The sequence below is a fragment of the Lygodium microphyllum genome, chromosome 22, assembly GCF_053477565.2.
Source record: "Lygodium microphyllum isolate KBCC chromosome 22, Lygodium_microphyllum_v1.1.10, whole genome shotgun sequence".
NCBI classification, from domain to species: domain Eukaryota; kingdom Viridiplantae; phylum Streptophyta; class Polypodiopsida; order Schizaeales; family Lygodiaceae; genus Lygodium; species Lygodium microphyllum.
In genome coordinates this window covers 3,424,031-3,440,878 of record NC_141156.1, presented here as the reverse complement: position 1 = coordinate 3,440,878, position 16,848 = coordinate 3,424,031, and the positions used below count along the sequence as shown (strand labels likewise).

Here is a 16,848-nt window from a genome sequence, read left to right as displayed (position 1 = left end):
TGGAGCAGCAGGAACTGGTGGATTTACAACAGGAGGAGTAAGCTTAGGCATAGAACTTGCAACAGGGGTAGAAGAAGAGGTCTCCAAGGATTTTTCAGAAGCAAATCCTGTATTACGATGCAATCGTACTCTCCTGCACTGCTTCTTAACAAGAGCATTCACATCATCAATGACATGTCTCCACTCGGTCTTTAAACCTGAATCGGTAGCTTGATCTTCCAAAAGATCATCCAACTTTTCCTGTAAATCAGCATCAGTGGCTTGTAAAAATAATTCCACTTTCTGCATCTCCAAAGCTTGCTGCTCAGTTCCATCCAACTGATCATAGCGGCTCTCAAACTCTCGCAGAAGGGCCGTAACTGAAAGTCCCTTATTAGGCATAGAAACCCATGCTAAGAAATTCCTGCGGTTCATAAGACCTGTATCCTCCACGAAATATTCATCTTTTAATGCCTTCTTAAACTCTGCCCAACCAGCATGTGTTCCTTGAATTTTTGAAATTCGGACTTCAAGTGCGCGAACCACGATCTGCAAGAAGTAACAGCTCCAAACATCTTGAGAAACCCCAAAAAACTTCATCTTTTCTTCATACAAATGCAGGTAAGTTGACACTTGTTGGCCGTTGAACTGCTTCATCTCCTGTTGGACAGCTTTCAAGGCATCCATGGCATCACTATCACGTTTCGCGTGAGCTTGCTGCTGCATATAGGTTGTAAATGACTGAAACATGTTCTTCATGACATTGTCATCTGTCATCTCTTCTTGCGAGTCTCCCATCTTGCTGAAAATTGACGCAACACTTTCACGTCGGGTTCACCAGAATGTCGTAGATTTTGTGTAAGAGCTGCTGAACACACGGAGTTCAAGTTGCAGCAAGGAAAGAGACTAACAAGAAGAAATCGAATTTTTGATGCCAAAGTTCACTACATTCCTTGTCAAGTAAATTACATGAGGTCCATGTTCAGAAAAATCTGTAGTATCTCATAACCAGTTTTGCATTCAGGTGTTTGAAGACAGTTATGCCATTGGCACATAGGCTTGAAGAGTCTTGAAGAGTTCTGTTGGAAAGAGTTCTGTTGGGCAGTAATTCTGAGCCTTTTCTCGATCTAATCATTTGAGCAATCAACCCATAAGTCTACCCAACATTCAGCACCAGTTCAAGGCTGTTCTCAGCATTCAAATTTCAGCAAGAGATTGCCACAGGAGAAGACAATAGCAGTGGACAGCAGAGAAGGCAACACCTTCAACCTCCAGGGCATCAAATACAACAACCATGTTGATTTAGACTGGAGGAGACTCTGAAGGTAGAAAAATGATACATTTAAAATGGTGAATTCAGGAATCTGTGTAGGAGTACATCTCGTTTGTAAAGACTAACATACGGAATTGAAACTGAAGAGGAAACTAGGTTAAGGTTATATATCTCTGTGCAAACGATGATGATGGCGCTTGGTGGAGACTTAGAGTTAGCCATCTCCTGCCATGAGCAAATTGCAGCTCCCAAGTCACAGCTTACCTTGCCTGAACTTCAACTTGGGGTCATTCTAGGTGCTGAAGGCACTCAACGTCTACCCCGATTAGTTGGTTTGTCAAAAGCCATGGATAGGATCCTGACATCAAAGTCTATCTCTGCTGCCTGAGTTGATGCTGTAGACAAGAAAGAGATGCCAGATTTCGCCATGATTCAGGATTGAGAGGTCCAATCAAGGGCTGATAGCTCTTTCATTTTCTCCATGTGTCAAATGTGTTGAAATGATTGCATGCCATGTGTAGATAGTACATCAAATCTCGCAGATTCATGACAAAAATCCACTTCAAAAGGCCAAGCTGTGAAGGTCTTTCCGTTTGGAAAAGCTCTAGTATTCATGCGCTTTCCCCAGTTGCCTTATCTTTCCTCTAGGCTTTTTTGCTTTGATTTCAGAACTCTCTCCATAGCTTAGATAAGGCTAAGCAACAACAAAGTAGTAATGACGGGATAGATCAGGTAAGACGCCATGCCTGATGTGATCATGATTTGCTTTTTTCCGTTTATCGGCAGCCGTTGATCGACGAATCATCCCACGTTTCCTTCAAGCTTCATTTTCAGCTACTGATGCTGCTTTCCCCACTCCATACTAATGAGAATAGTGATCGTCGCTTGGTGATGGAGGGTAACAAAGGATGATGGTTCAATCATGTCTCTATGCAGAAGACAGTGATAGCTATAACCTTGAGCCCTTTTTCTTTCTGAAGCAAATTGCAACTCTGAGATGATAGGATGTCCCTGCTGTATCAGATGACGGAGATTATACTGCTCCAAAGACACTCCTGGAGAGACAACTACTCTGTCAGCATAGCAAAAGCTTTGCTGATAATTGTAATTGTAGACGAGAATTTTCTACTCAACACCACTGCCACTGATGACAAGAATTTATTGCCTCGAATCTCCATTTGATAACAACTCACTTTCACAACAGCAACTTGAATAGGTCATCTCTGTAGGTTGCAAAGTTTTCTTCTGCAAGCTCAAATAGTAGGAACAAGCAGAGAAAGGCCAAAAAGAAAATCATCCTTAGTCTTCATCCTCTTCCATCATCGATTATGCCTCCTCGTCCCTATCCTGCATCTTCGTCTACTTTTTCCATTAATAGCCCTCCCTCCCCAATCTCAACATAGCATTCGTAAGACTATTCTGAGAATGCAAAGCTTTTTATCTTTCCCTCCAACTTTCAAAACAGAAAGCCTAACCCACCTCTTTACACTTGTTCTAGACACTTGTCTCTTATCTCCCTCAAGATTGTTTTGATAGAGAGAACAGAACCAATCTCCCTCAAGATTGTTTTGATAGAGAGAACAGAACCAATCTCCCTCCGGTATGCAAGATAGACCAGCACATTCTATGTGTTATGCTCCTGGGCATCCATCACAAAGAACAAGATCTTCCCCCATCTCCACATTCAGCATGAGCTTCAAATGATGAACAGCTAACCACTTCATCGTAGCATCCACAGTGAATTCCTGAGCCTTCCTTCGATTCCACGATATCCTGCACTTTTCTTGGAATTCATCATTGTAATTGACAACATAATATTACTCTTTGGCATCAGTTTTTCATATTTTTCTGTCACACATACAACATGCATACAAACTGAAACACACACACACACTAGTGGAATATATACATTGGATGCGGGTACTGAAAGGACAGGAAGATAATGCAGCAATCACACACAATGAAACACACACGAAAAGATAACACAGATGCACAACAAAAATGGAGGTGTTTATGGCTCGGATGCGCAGCAGCACAATAGCGTCTATATTAGTGTCTGTTTACACGTCTATGTTCGCGTCTATACTCGCGTTTACATGAACAATAGACGCGCATATATACGCCAAAATAGACGCACACATCAAAATCCAAAGCATACTTAAATTATTACTTTTCAAACTACGCCTTTCCTTTCCTACGTTTTTTGCCGTTCTGAAGCTTGAGTTTAGCGGACATGCAGTCTCTTCATGCCTCACCTCCTCATGACTCACCTCTTCTTTCATTTCAAACACACAAGAAGGGAAAAAGGAAAGCCAAGGAGAGGAAGAAAGAGAGAACAAGAGAGAGGAGAACAAAAAGAAGTAGCAAGCAAGCAAGCAAGCAAGCAAGCATCAAGGGAGGGTAACTTACCAAGGAGAGGAAGAAGGAGAAGGAAGAAGCGCCACCACCCGCCACACCAAACACCCAAGGTAACTCTCTCTCTCTCTCTCTCTCTCTCTCTCTCTCTCTTTGTCTCTCTCTTTCTCTCTCTGCTTTGTCTGTGTATTAGGATTTCTGATTCCATTATGTATTGCATTTTGTAAATCATCAATGGCGGTCATCGGACTAAAATCAGCCAACTGAGCGCGTCTGCTATCGCGTCTACATTTCAGTCTAGACGCAGGTATAGACGCGAAAAAATGTTTTCTCTCATTGCGTCTAAGGATGTGTCTTAGAGCGCGTGTACTGGCGCGTGTGCTCTGCAGTCTACACGCGATAATACACGCGCGCGCAGAGCATTGACCTGGAATATGCGTCTGACAGCGCATCTATACTGCATCTCAGATGCGAATATAGACGCACTGAACAAAGGGTTAACTTTAGGAACGCGTCTGAGAGCACGTCTAACCTGCAATTTAGACGCGGTTATACATTCGCCAGCTCTCCCAGCTTTGATAAAAAACAATATATTTTTGCAATGATGAATGTGACCAATCCCATGTTTGTGTTTATCAGTTTTCTTGTTTATGAGAAGCATTAGCACTTAAGTTTTATGCTCAATGTCTAAAGAAAGCTCTTTGAAAATGTAGGTAATATATGATTTTTTGTATGCAAACAAATTTATCTTTTTCCTGTATTTTTTTTGCAGATGTCGTATCCTGGTTCATAGCAATGACCTGGATTTGGATCGCATGAATGATACATTGGCCTCGTTTGGCACGGGGGTCAATGCATTTTTTGGAGGTTTTCCTAGTAGGAAAGACTTCTTGGGAGAGATGACCAGACACCTTGGCCACTCTCCCACAGCAGACGAGGTGTTCAGCGTCATGTCTGGAATGCCTCTGACGTCTTTTCCTGGCACTACTTCCCAAACTCCAATTGTAGGTACTCCACATGCAGGTACTCCATATGCAGGTACTCCAGATGCAGTACCTATACGTGCATCGGCTGAAGCTGCCGAGGCACGTGCATTTACAAAAGCACATGCATCTAGCGAGGCAGAGGGTAGTCGACAGAGAGGGAGGAGGGAGAGTCGAGGGGGAGGACGAGGATTGTATGGGGGTTGCCTAGGAGGTGGCGAGCGATCACCCTCACCAGTAGATCACGTAGAGGAGCATGTACGTCAGTACTATAGAGTTACAGATACTGGTAGCATCTTCCATGATGATGAAGGAAGGGATGTAATGGCATACATGAGGAGCGTCATGCATGCGATGTATAAAGATCGTTTCATCTACTTCAAAAATCAGAAAAGCGGCTTGTGGCAGGAGGTGTTGAGGGCATTCCATAGGAGGTACCCAAATCCTGAGGGTTAATGATTCTCGGATGATTGGGGATGCACAAAAGTGAGGGATTTTCTTCACAACAAAATATCCCACCTCATGATACGCGCCACGGACTCATTGCGGAGACAGGAGGAGGGGCGTGGAGCCTATAGCCAACCACCTATGTGCCACCGCATAGAGTGGAAGAAAGCCAAGAAGAAAGCAATAGAGAAAGTGAAGAGTCGCCAGCACGCAGAGGTGCGACGGATCCAAATGGAAACCATGGGATTGTCACATTACGGATCGGGCGGCAGAGAGTCATGGGAGGCAAAGTTTGTAAGTATATTTTGATTTCTAGTTTTTTTAAATTTATATTTCTTTCAATTCTTTAAAAAAATTATTCTAATACATTGTGTCTCATAATTGTTTGTATATATCATAATTGTTTTGCAGACTACTATCGTTGGTAGGATACCTACTCCTAGAGAGGTAGGTTACCATCGAGGCCATAACCGCGCAGCCACATGGCTTCACTTCTATGAGGAGGGTCTCATCATCACCGAGGACCAATACAACCAGGCTATGAGGATTCGACAGCCAGAGGAGGTATGTTTTTCTTACTTTCCTATTAAAAGTATAGCTAATTATAACTTTTTCTCCACCATGTCTACGTAAGCAACCTTGATCTTTTGTGTGTGTAGGCGAACCCGGATGTGGAGCATAGCGAGGAGGGGGATAGCGGCACTAGTAGCCATGGTGGTAGTAGCGAATATGTTTCTTATTCAGATTCGTAGAAGAGTACCATACCTCCTCTATGGCAGGCACTTAAACTTCCCATGTAAATGCTTTTGATCTATAATGAATACATGAACTTTTATTTTCAATTCTCGTGCTTTTAGATCCATTATCTTTTTTCCAAATGCACAATCTGATGTATGGGAGGGGGAAAAATGCTCTCTGGTTTTTTTTTTCCAGTTTTGTTTTGCGCGTCTATTTGCACGTCTAAATTGCAGAAAATGCGCGTTTATAAGCGTGTCTACAATGCAGAGTACACGTGCTTATACACGCGCTAGATAATTCAAATTTAAAAAAGAAGTTAAATATCTTTTTTTTAAAAGGAGATTTTTTGTTTTCCGTTCGCGTCTACAATTGCTTGTAAAAGCGTGTCTATATGTCCATCTAATTGCCAAATAGACACGCTAATAGATGCATAAAATAAATTAAATAAATAGTAATTTTGGTTTATTATGTGCTTGTATTCACGCGTGTATATGTGCGTCTATTGCGCGTCTATTTTTACGTGTAAATTTGTTCATACATGCGATTATAGACGCGACACTGTAGACGAGCAAATAGACGGGCGGATAGACGCGTGCGTAAGATTTCCTTTATATTCAAAAATCGCATCTAAAAGTGCATCTATGAGGCCTTTTTGTTGTAGTGAAAAAACCAGAGCATGTGGCTTGCAAAGCCACATGCTCTCTGTTTTTTTTTTCATACCTCTGTTTTGTGCGTCTATCAACGTGTCTAAATTGCAGGATAAATGCGCGTCTATTCTCGTCAAAAACTTGCAGAGTAAACGCTTTTTTAGACGTGTAGATACACACGTGTATAGATGCACAATATGAATATATCCACTTCTTTATACATATGATTATATATTTACGTAGCGCATCAATACGCGCGTCTATATGCGCATTTATATGGGTGTGTAACTCTGACGATAAGCGCGCTTTTAGACGCAAAATTGTAGACGTAGCAGTAGACGCAGGCGACATTTTTTTATCACAGTTCAAATATTGCATCTACAAGCGCGTCTATGGAGCCTTTTTGTTGTAGTGAAATGAGAGAGATTAGGAAGAGAATGCACTAACAATTGTACTAATTGCAATGCGTTACTGACTATATACTAGTCAATCTCACACAAAAGTGGATATTGTCATAATGTCATGCTAATCACATACTAATGATGCATTGATCAAATGCAAGAATATAATTAGCAAAGATAAGGGAGAAAGTGAGAGTCACTTATCTTGTATTCATGGATCCAATGAGTATTTGAGCATGGGAAAGAGTTTCAATTTCCATACTTGTCTTCTTCTCCAAGCCCACATATGCATGAAAGATGCAGATTATTAGTACTCTCATTTAGGCATGTAGACTCATGCCTTGAGGGAAAATATACAATTTGGAACTCAAGATGAGCCCATATCATGATTGATACACAATGTACATGCATAAAGATGCAAAAAATTATGTGTATGTGGTTTTTTATGGAAATAGTCATTATTTTTAATCTCAAATGAAAATGTGACTACATGATTTTGAAGTTAAAAGCCAATGATTGAATGAAATAATTCCAAAGACTACGCGGTACAAAAGCATGATGAATCACTCATGCAAATTATCACAAAACAAAAGACTCCAATATTCAAAAGGTTGCGTACTACCACTATTGTTGCTTGGATGCAAATTTCATGATCATGTGAAATTGCAAGTCTCATAGTGAGCTTCAAAACAATGATTGCTCATGGAGAGATATCATAACACATATGAATGCTTGGAAATTGAGGAGTTGAAATGTGAGTAATACTATAGAAGTTTAAGGTTGAATATAGTTTGCATGCGTCATGCTTACAAAAGTTCTCATGGCCACACAAGATACAAAGAAGACATCATGCTTACAATGATTGTAAATTGGAGTACTTTTGTTTCATCACGTGGTAGAGTACACGTGATTAATCTTGATATTTTTCAATACTAACTTAAACACACATGTGTTGAAAAGTTCTAATGGCCACACAAGATACAAAGAAGACAACGATTATGATGCTTATTTAAGAACAAACTGTCTATGTGCTCAATATGTAGTAGTTCATACGAAGTGTCACATAAATTAGGCATGCCAATTATGATGCTTATTTAAGAGCAAACTTCCTGTGGTAGGTGTTGCACAAACACCTCATCAACGAGTGGGTCCTCCACCTACAAACAAACAATTGCAAGACCAACAAGCACAACCCACGATAGAGACTGCACGAACAGTGCTTCAGCTCGAGGGTCATCCTGTGGAGGAGGTTGACGTTGCCCAGGGGGTGGTGGGTCAATTGTGACCACACGCCCTTGTTCCATGCTTTGTAAGAAAGCATTGCGTATGCGGCTTCGACCCACCCTGTAACGGACGGGCACCAACACGCTAGCATACACAGCACTCCCGTTTTGTACAGCGAGGCTGTAGTATTGCAGATTATTCATGGGGAACGCGCCATTCTCTTGGTTGTCGATTCTCCATCCTTGGCGGTGAGGTGTGTACTCATTAGGCCGTGGGCGACGTGGAAATTCCACCAGAGTAGCCTACAGAACACCATACAACATGAATCGTCATGTCCAAGTTAAACCCAACTCCACGCTTTTGCTCAATAGCACCGATAACTGCGACTGTAATAGAAGGGCAGTGATGACCTGTCCTAGGTTGCGGTCCATGATGTCAAGATCCCACAAACGCACAAGGTTCTGTATATCTTGCTTATCATCTTTGGCGGGCGGTGTAATATTAACCTCTCGCTTCGGGCGGCTCGGCTTCAGAGACTCGGCATAGTCACGCATTTTTGGGTCGTCCGAGACATCGTAAGAACCGAATCCGGCCTCATCTACAGCACCAATTCATTACTACGTAAGCACGTGCGCGCTCGAGCACACACCTCCAGGCTCCCCTCGTCTCTCTCTCTCTCTCTCTCTCTCTCTCTCTCTCTCTCCCTCAGACGCACACACACATAAGTACGTACGCATGTCGTAATACCGTACGATCCAAGGGAGTTTTGAGGTCACCGTTATCAGGTGAGTCGTATGGCTGCGCGGGATTGACTAGCCATAGCAGCCGTCCTTCAATGTTTGTAACGTTGCGGTCCAGATCCAGCTGGAAGGGCACACTGGTGTGATCGCGTCGCCTGGCCGTTCCGCGCAATGTTGTGCCCGTGAGACTAACGCCTTCGGATGTCAGCAGGTAGTCGCCGGGCCTCTGCGGCGCGAACTGAACGGTGCCGTCGGAGTTCTGGAGAAAGAAATTGAGATCCAGCGTGGACGACAGCCACTGGCCATCCGATGTCCGGCAGGAGGCCTGCAATAACTTTCCGTCCTGTTGGAGCGTAATATCCCGGGAGGATTTTGAGAATCTGCAACCCTGTATGCACGGTGCGCCTCACTTAGATTTTGTTGATTGGAATGGTACGATAGGAAAAGGAAGAGAAGTAATGCTGGCGACCTAGGGACTACTTACCGCCATGCTTAATTCGAATGTACTAATGACGAATATAGCGCCCACCGATGAATGAGAGAGCTACCGCCAGAGATCAGAGCAGCCCAACTTGTGAGGTACATATGTGGTGTTGGGATGATCACTCTATGTGTATATATAGTGGTATGGTGTTGCACGTGTTATCCTGCCGCTGCTGCTCATTATCACCGGACCGCATAGGCATGCCAAGCGTGCCTAGCTTTATCCCCGTTTAGAATAAGGCGGCACAAAAAGTGTGTCTAGCTTCATCCCCAAGAATAAGGCGGCACACTCGTGTGCATGAGACTAGGAAGGGCCCTACATGGTACGATGGCATTCATCCCTGGATCGGTGGTTAGGCGAAAGGAATAAAGCCACGCAGATCCGTCCTTTAGTGTATTTTTTCCAACCAAGATTCTCAAAAAACCCATTGAGTTAAATAAGCTAACCGTCTCTTATCAAGAGCGCTGATCGGACTTTGTCATGGGGCGTGTCCCCCCCTGGATTTTCTACGTAGTTGGGTTAGGCAAAACTGGGAACCTATTGGGGGGAAGCCTATTGCCATCCAATACCTCCCAAACAACTACTTCTTCTTTCTGTTTGAAAATGAGCACTCAGCCCTTATCCTCCTTAGCCATGGGCAATGGATGCTTAGAAGCTCCCCATTGTCCCTGTTCAAGTGGACATCAGAATTCGACCCCTCGGGTCCCAAGCCGACCTGCGTCCCGATCTGGGTCGAATTCCCAAACCCGCCGCTACATCTTTACCCCTTTCTGAAAACACTAGCAGCTCCCCTGGGTACATTGCTAGGGCAAAGACCCTACACGGACATTAATCCGCGTTGGCACCCCCAGCTACTAATAGAAATTGATCTGAGTAAAACCCTAATTGATTCATTGCTGATCACTGACACAGAGGGCAATTTTGTGAAGAGTCAACCTGTCCTCTATAAAAATCTCCCTAATGACTGTTTTAAGTGCCTAAAAATGGGACATTTCATTCGAGACTGCCCAAAGTAGAAGGACAGAGTGAGTCCAGAACCCGACAAGACTAATCCCCATCCTAAAACCGGTGAACCTCAAAGTGATGGGTTCCAATCGGTCAGTAGGAAGGGTAAGAGCAAACATCAGTCAACCCAGAAACAAAATAGTAATAGTAAGAGTAGAAACATTAATAACAATAGATACTCCCCTCTTCTCATGAGCTTAGTGGATACATCAGAAGGGAATGGTGAAAAGGGGGTGAATGAAGCAAAGGGGGAGGATACTACAACGGAGCCTGTCTCTGATGAGGTAATAGTGGAGGAAACTCAGGGAGATTTCAAGGGGCAGACCACCAGGCCTGATGAAAATGCAATGCAACCAGAAAACCTAAACTTTGACCTTAACGAACAGAATGAAGATGTCGAGTTCTCGCAGGCAGAGAAAGAGGAACTACCAATGGGGAGAGACCCCCCTCTCAGCCCCATCCCTGCTGAAAGTCCAGTCAAAGAGGTAGGTAATAGTCAAAACGCCAAAAGAAGGTACTCAAGCATAGGGCAAAGTGCTAGTAACCCATTTGGGCAAACAAAGGGTCCCCAGAAGAAAGGGAAACCAAAAAAAACATAAATCTGGTAATGAATAAACTAAAAATTGTTTCTTATAACATCAAGGGATTGACTGATCCCAAAAGGGAAACTATACTCAGGGAATGGCTCAAAGTTAGTGCCATCCTCCCTGACGTCATTTGCCTACAGGAAATCAAAGTGTCAGGCCCCCCTCTTCTTAAGAATCTGCAGTCAGTGGCTACCTGCTCGCCCCCTTGTTGTTTGCCATTGCAGCGGATGCTTTAGGGTGGCTCATTCAAGCTGAGATTGATAAGGGCAATATTAAAGGTATTAAACTCCCTAACAACAAAGACATGGTTCTCAACCAGTTTGCTGACGATACAAATGGTACAGTCATTAACGATCCAGTCTCACTAGTGGCCTTTTGGAACTGCTTGCAAACCTTTTGCAAGGCTTCAGGCTCTGTGATCAACCCCAACAAAATAGGAATTAAAACACTAATTAGTCCTTGTCCTAGATGGCTCCTGGATGAAGGATGCAAGGAGCTGGAAACAGGCAAAGTATTTAGACTATTAGGAATACCCATGGGCTTTGGAATTTCAATGAAACAAAGATGGGATTGGGTTTTGGAAAAAATCAGGGGCAAGTTTGAAAATTTGAAAGGGTTGCAGCTCAATATGGCTGGAAGATGCATGGTGCTTAAACACATTCTAATTCCATCCACAATATACTTTTTGGTTTGCTGGAAACCCTCTAAGGCAGGAATGAAACAACTAGAACAACTGGGGAGGAACTTTCTATGGAGTGGGGATGGAGAACAATTCAAGGTACCTAAAGTGTCTTGGGCTATATGTACTACGCCTAAAAAATTAGGTGGTCTTGGTCTGCCCAACCTACGCATCCTGGCTGACAAACTGGCAGCCAAATGGATTGCAAGAAGTATCATCAGGGAAGAAGAAGACTGGATTACTTTAATCAAGGTAGCCACTGGCAAATTTCAGGTTAAGGGCTGCCCTAAATGGAAAGGCCTAGACCCACTAACGATAACTATCTGTCCTGTCAATCTGAAACCTAAAGACTGTTCGCCCCTGGCCAAAGGACTTTGGGAGGCTTCAAGTACAAGAACCTGTTAATCCCCTCTCCCCTCCCCAACCTCACTCTGCCCTGGTGTTCAAAGGACTCTATCTGGTTCAGCTTCCATAAGGGAGCGATCCCAGACAACTAGCTGAACTTAGCATACAAGCTCTTCAAGAAAGGAATTAGAGTCTGGAGGGACATATGGGATCCAGTCCTTAAAACGTGGATGACCGGGATATAACTGAAGCATACATTCAAACTTAAAAGACAAGAACTAGACCTTGTGACTGAAAGGGTACTCTTGTGGGAATCTAACGTGCCGGTTATGAGCAATCTCAACCACCATTTCAATCACAGAGGGATCAGGTTATTAGGGGACAAACCACTGCTCCCCCTGGCCTAACTCGATAAATAGCAATGCTCCACTATGCAATAAACTGAATAACAAATGGCATATTAATTGGGCAGTAGATCAGTGGAACTATAGGTTTAAAAACATTTGGGCTCCCTCTATTCAACCAAAGATGTCCTGTCTGATGTGGCTCATTACCCTCAAAAGTCTATGGACTAATAAGAGAGCACACAAAGCTAGTTTGGGGAATGGTCTATGTCCAAGGTGTGGACAACAGGCAGAATCAATTTCACATATTTTCCTTAACTGTACCAAAAATGCTAACATCTGGTGTTTTCTGCAGGTTACAGTCTTCAAGTATCACCCCACTAAACTCACCTGGAAGGAGGTGCTATTAGGGGAAATCTATGGTCTTCCCCCTTCAATTTGGAATTGGATCAGAAGCTATTACTTGTGGCACATTTGGTTCAGTAGGAATAAGAAAGTGTTTGAAAACACTGATGTTGATCCTATACATGGACTAAAATCTGACATCCTATTGCAGGTTGAGAAAGACAGAGCTACCATCCTCAAGCGACACGAAGACAGCTTAAAGAAGGGACTAGAAACTGCAGCTAAGGTGGATGTGGCAGCAATTCTTCTGGACATCAAGAAGAAAGCTGAAAATTGAAAAGGCTTATGAGGAGATTCAGTTATATTGGCCACTTTTTGGGGTTTAAGTTGAATATGTCCACTAATGTAACGGTAGCTTCCTAGGACTGAAGCAATATTTAAATCATGCAGCTGTAAACCAGACTTTTCGATATTAATACATAATTTTTCTGCTTCCTTCAAAAAAAAAAACCCATTGAAATTGAAGCTCATCTTGATAAAAATCGACTATCATTTTATCATTACAGTTATAGAACTAGCTATTTCCCTTCCAAAACGAGTTGGGGTTAAGCTTCCTCTTTTTTTTCCATTGGATGGGAAAAAAGTTTTTGGTGAGCTCTAGCCACATCTACTTTATTCATCTCTTGAATGACAGCATGGTAGAAGGAATACAGACAGAACATTTGAAAAGCATATGCAACATATATTGGGCTCTCCTTTCACTTTCTATCCCTCCCCTCTTCTCACTTGTCGGCGTTTCGTGCTTAATGATTGCCCATCTTACTACTATATTATTTGTGTTATAGGTTTGGATTTTGGAAATCCGCGAACTTCGAGAGGGCTTCCCAAACCTACTCCCTTTTCCAAACCTCCCTTTTTCAATTAAAACCCCCTACCCTCCCCTCTCTCTCACGTGTAATGACTCCTTTTCTCTTCACCCTCTCCATTTTAATTAAAAGCCCCTCTCTCCCCCCCCCCCCCTCTCTCTCACTTATAATCTCTCTCTTTTTCCCCCCTTCCCCCCCTCTCTCTCTCTCTCATATGTAGGGCCTTGGTTTTCTCTCTCCCCCCTCTCTCTCATTAAACTTTTCCCTCCTCCCTCTCTCTCTCATGTGCAAGGCCTAGGTTCTCTCTCTCAAATTAAACTTTTTAATTCAAAATTTTCTTTTAATTACATATTTTTAAAAGCTTGTTTTACTTTAAAGTTTTTTAGACATAGTTTTTCACACACTTTGAGAGGGATATAAAATAAGGAGGAGGAAGGGGGGGAAGAAAGTGAAAGAAAAAGAAGAAGAAGAAGGAGAATAATAATAATAATAATAAGAGAGAGAGAGAATGAACATGGAGAGATTTTTATAGAGAGAGGAAAAATAAGATTAATAAGAGAGAGAAAAAATTTCTAGAGTAGAGAGGAACAAAAGAGGAGAGAGAGAGAGAGGGAGAAGGAAAAGAAGAAGAGAGTAATAGAGAGAGAAAATTTAAAATTTAAAAGAGAAAGAGAGAGAGATAAAAGAAAAAATTTAAAAAGAGAAGAGAGACAGAGAGAAGTAGAAAAAAATGGAAAAATAGGAGAGGGAAAGAGAAGGAAAAGAGAGGAGGGAGGGGGGAGAGTGTGTGAAGAAAAGCAAGGAGAGAAAAAAGGGAGGGAGGGAGAGAGAACTAGGAGAGGAGAAAAAAAATAACTAAAATTGAAGGCAAAGAAAGAGAGACAAAGAGAGAGAAAATTAGACATAGGGAATTGGGAGAGAGAGAGAGGGTAAAGAAAAAAAGTAGAAACAGAGAGGGAAAGAGGAGAGAGAAAGATGAGAAATTAATGGATTGTTGAGCGAAGTTGACTTCGCTTGCTACTTCGGGACAGCAAAGCTGTCGCAAAGCGGCCTAGCGTTCTGTGCGCACAAAGCGCACATGGAACGCTAGTATTTATAATGAATAATTCTAAGGGCATCTTAGAGTTTTGCCACCGTGCAATGACCAAAATACTTGATAGAGTCAACAATAACCACCACAACGTTCCTGCACTCTATTATAATCTAGTTTCTACTCAATTACATTTTTCCAAATTGAAAAAACACAACACAGGGTTCCTAATTTGATAGCAAATTCATCCAATAACAACACATTCATTGTCTTGAGCATGCTAAGAACTCCATTTGGCAAATGTACTAAGTGCATGTCCACATCAATACTATGATTAAATTCATAAATTATAGAAAATGATTGGTGGTAAATTAGTGAAGCTAGTCTAGATAGGTGTAAAAATCTATAAAGTGCACATTATCAATATGATATTTGGAAAGTCAATAGGTAGTGGCCTTGACAATCCCCACCTATGGATGGGTTAACCAATTTTAGGGACAAATTTCCAAAATTTTCCACCTTACACATGCAACTATGCAAAAGTGTGCATGCTTATTCAAGGGCCAATGTCAATGCTATACACAACTTGTGTGAGTTCAAATCTACCCACCACTACCACATCTCCCATTAGTTGTGGCTCTCCAAAACACTATGGAAATGTTCATGCCAAAAGGAAGACGGACTCATATGATTTTAAGAAAACTCTTTCATACTCGCCCACGCTATTTGATCAAAGCATAAACTAGTATGATAATCATTCGGAACATTTTCTCCAAGGACTAACATGTCCATCTATTCTCCCCACTACTCTACTATTTCTAAGCATGGCCTGTTCGATTACTTCTCGATGCTCTACCAGGGAATTAGCTTCTTCTCTCTACTTGAAGTAATAATTTTCAAAATATCTAGTATGACCATAGTGAAAGGTTTTCATACATTATTGACAAAGGTACACATTTGTTTTGTTGATTAAGCCATTTTTCATCTTCATGGATTGAAAATTTTAAATATCTCAATGTCCTAGCCTTGTGAGAGGTGCACCATAGTATTCTATGGCACTTAAGTTGTAAGGGCCCATGATGAGGAGAACCCATGTGTGAGTGTTTGTGGATAGCGATCTATTCGTAGCATACAAATGAGTTGAGGTCTATTATCACAATTAATGGTGATAAAGACCACCTATGTGGACCTAACCCATGGGATAACTAAGGCATGAGTAGGAGGGCATATTGGGTAGTAGCTCAAGGTATACAACCTCGAGGTCACAAGGCCAATTTGATGTCCTTAGAGACTCCAAATCACAAAAACAGATGTGTCAAACAAAGCATCTCATGATTACTATGCAAATTAGGCTCATGGTGAAAATTTTCCATTATGGTTAGACTTGTGGGTCAACTCACCAACCCACTACCTTGAGGTACACAATTATATATTCACCCCAAACTGCAACATTCCTCCATCCACAAACTTACAACAAAAGCAAAGCTACCCATATTTCAATATACATCATCCCAAGGCATATCTTTGGACTACCATCAAAGCTCCAACTGTGAGATGCATGGATGGACACAGACATCAACTCGTACTCTTTTGTGAGTACAATTTTTTTTTCTCTCTATTTTGATGTATATGTTCATTTAGCCTAAGTCATTCCCTTTGCAAATGTGTGTTTATTACATGGCATCAAAGCCTTGACAATTGGTGCCTATGGATGGGTGGACCAATTTTAGGGGCAACTTTCCCAATATTCATTACAAGATACAGACCTCATACTGACGTTCAAAGCAACAAAAATGTTTACCAAAAATTTTTTCCCCCTCATTGCTAAAAATGTTGGTATTAGTGACACCACATAACCATCGCTATCGACATTGCTATTAGCATCGCTATTTGCATCGTTATTTGTGTCACATTTGCTATGTAAATAACGACAGCTTGCGATGCAAACTGCGACACCAATAGCGATGTGTATAGTAAATGTGCGACGCTAATAGCAATGGTTATAGAGAAAAAAAAAATTTGGCTAGGTAACAAGCTACGCTGCCACATGTAGCATTATGTGATGTATTTACATTCTACAAATGGATTACATGTAAAGTGTATAATGGTCAATCAAAATGAAGGCAAAGTATACTTAAATCCATAATACTGATACATAAAATAAATACAAGATCTCTTAATGAAAGCGCTCATGGAATTATGGCAAGAAACAAAGGATAATAATAGCATAGTGTATAGAAAATGCTTACATAAATCACAAGACCAAAAAAGAAGAGGATGTGTGCTCTACAAACCCAAGCGCCAGCTATAGATCCTTGCTATCCGAAAGCTCGTATCGCTGCAAAGGAGCATGAATGGACTCTACAAAAAAAGAAA

General features: G+C 41.9%; 1 protein-coding gene across 1 annotated transcript; it reads right to left on the bottom strand.

Annotated features, from left to right (window-relative positions):
- Positions 1–7,651: 7,651 nt before the first annotated feature.
- Positions 7,652–9,385, bottom strand: LOC148016831 (uncharacterized). The gene is made up of 4 exons (XM_087663014.1): positions 9,272–9,385; positions 8,824–9,175; positions 8,458–8,645; positions 7,652–8,349 (listed from the first exon to the last, which is right to left on the bottom strand). The coding sequence occupies exons 1-4, from the start codon at positions 9,275–9,277 to the stop codon at positions 7,981–7,983; spliced, it is 915 nt and encodes a 304-aa protein (XP_087519140.1). The 5' UTR covers positions 9,278–9,385; the 3' UTR covers positions 7,652–7,980.
- Positions 9,386–16,848: the final 7,463 nt, after the last annotated feature.

Coding starts and splice junctions, on each gene's coding strand:
- LOC148016831 (XM_087663014.1), bottom strand. Junction 8,646..8,823: donor ATACGACTCACCTGATAACG/GTGACCTCAAAA, acceptor TTGGTGCTGTAG/ATGAGGCCGGATTCGGTTCT. Junction 8,350..8,457: donor TGGACCGCAACCTAGGACAG/GTCATCACTGCC, acceptor GGTGTTCTGTAG/GCTACTCTGGTGGAATTTCC.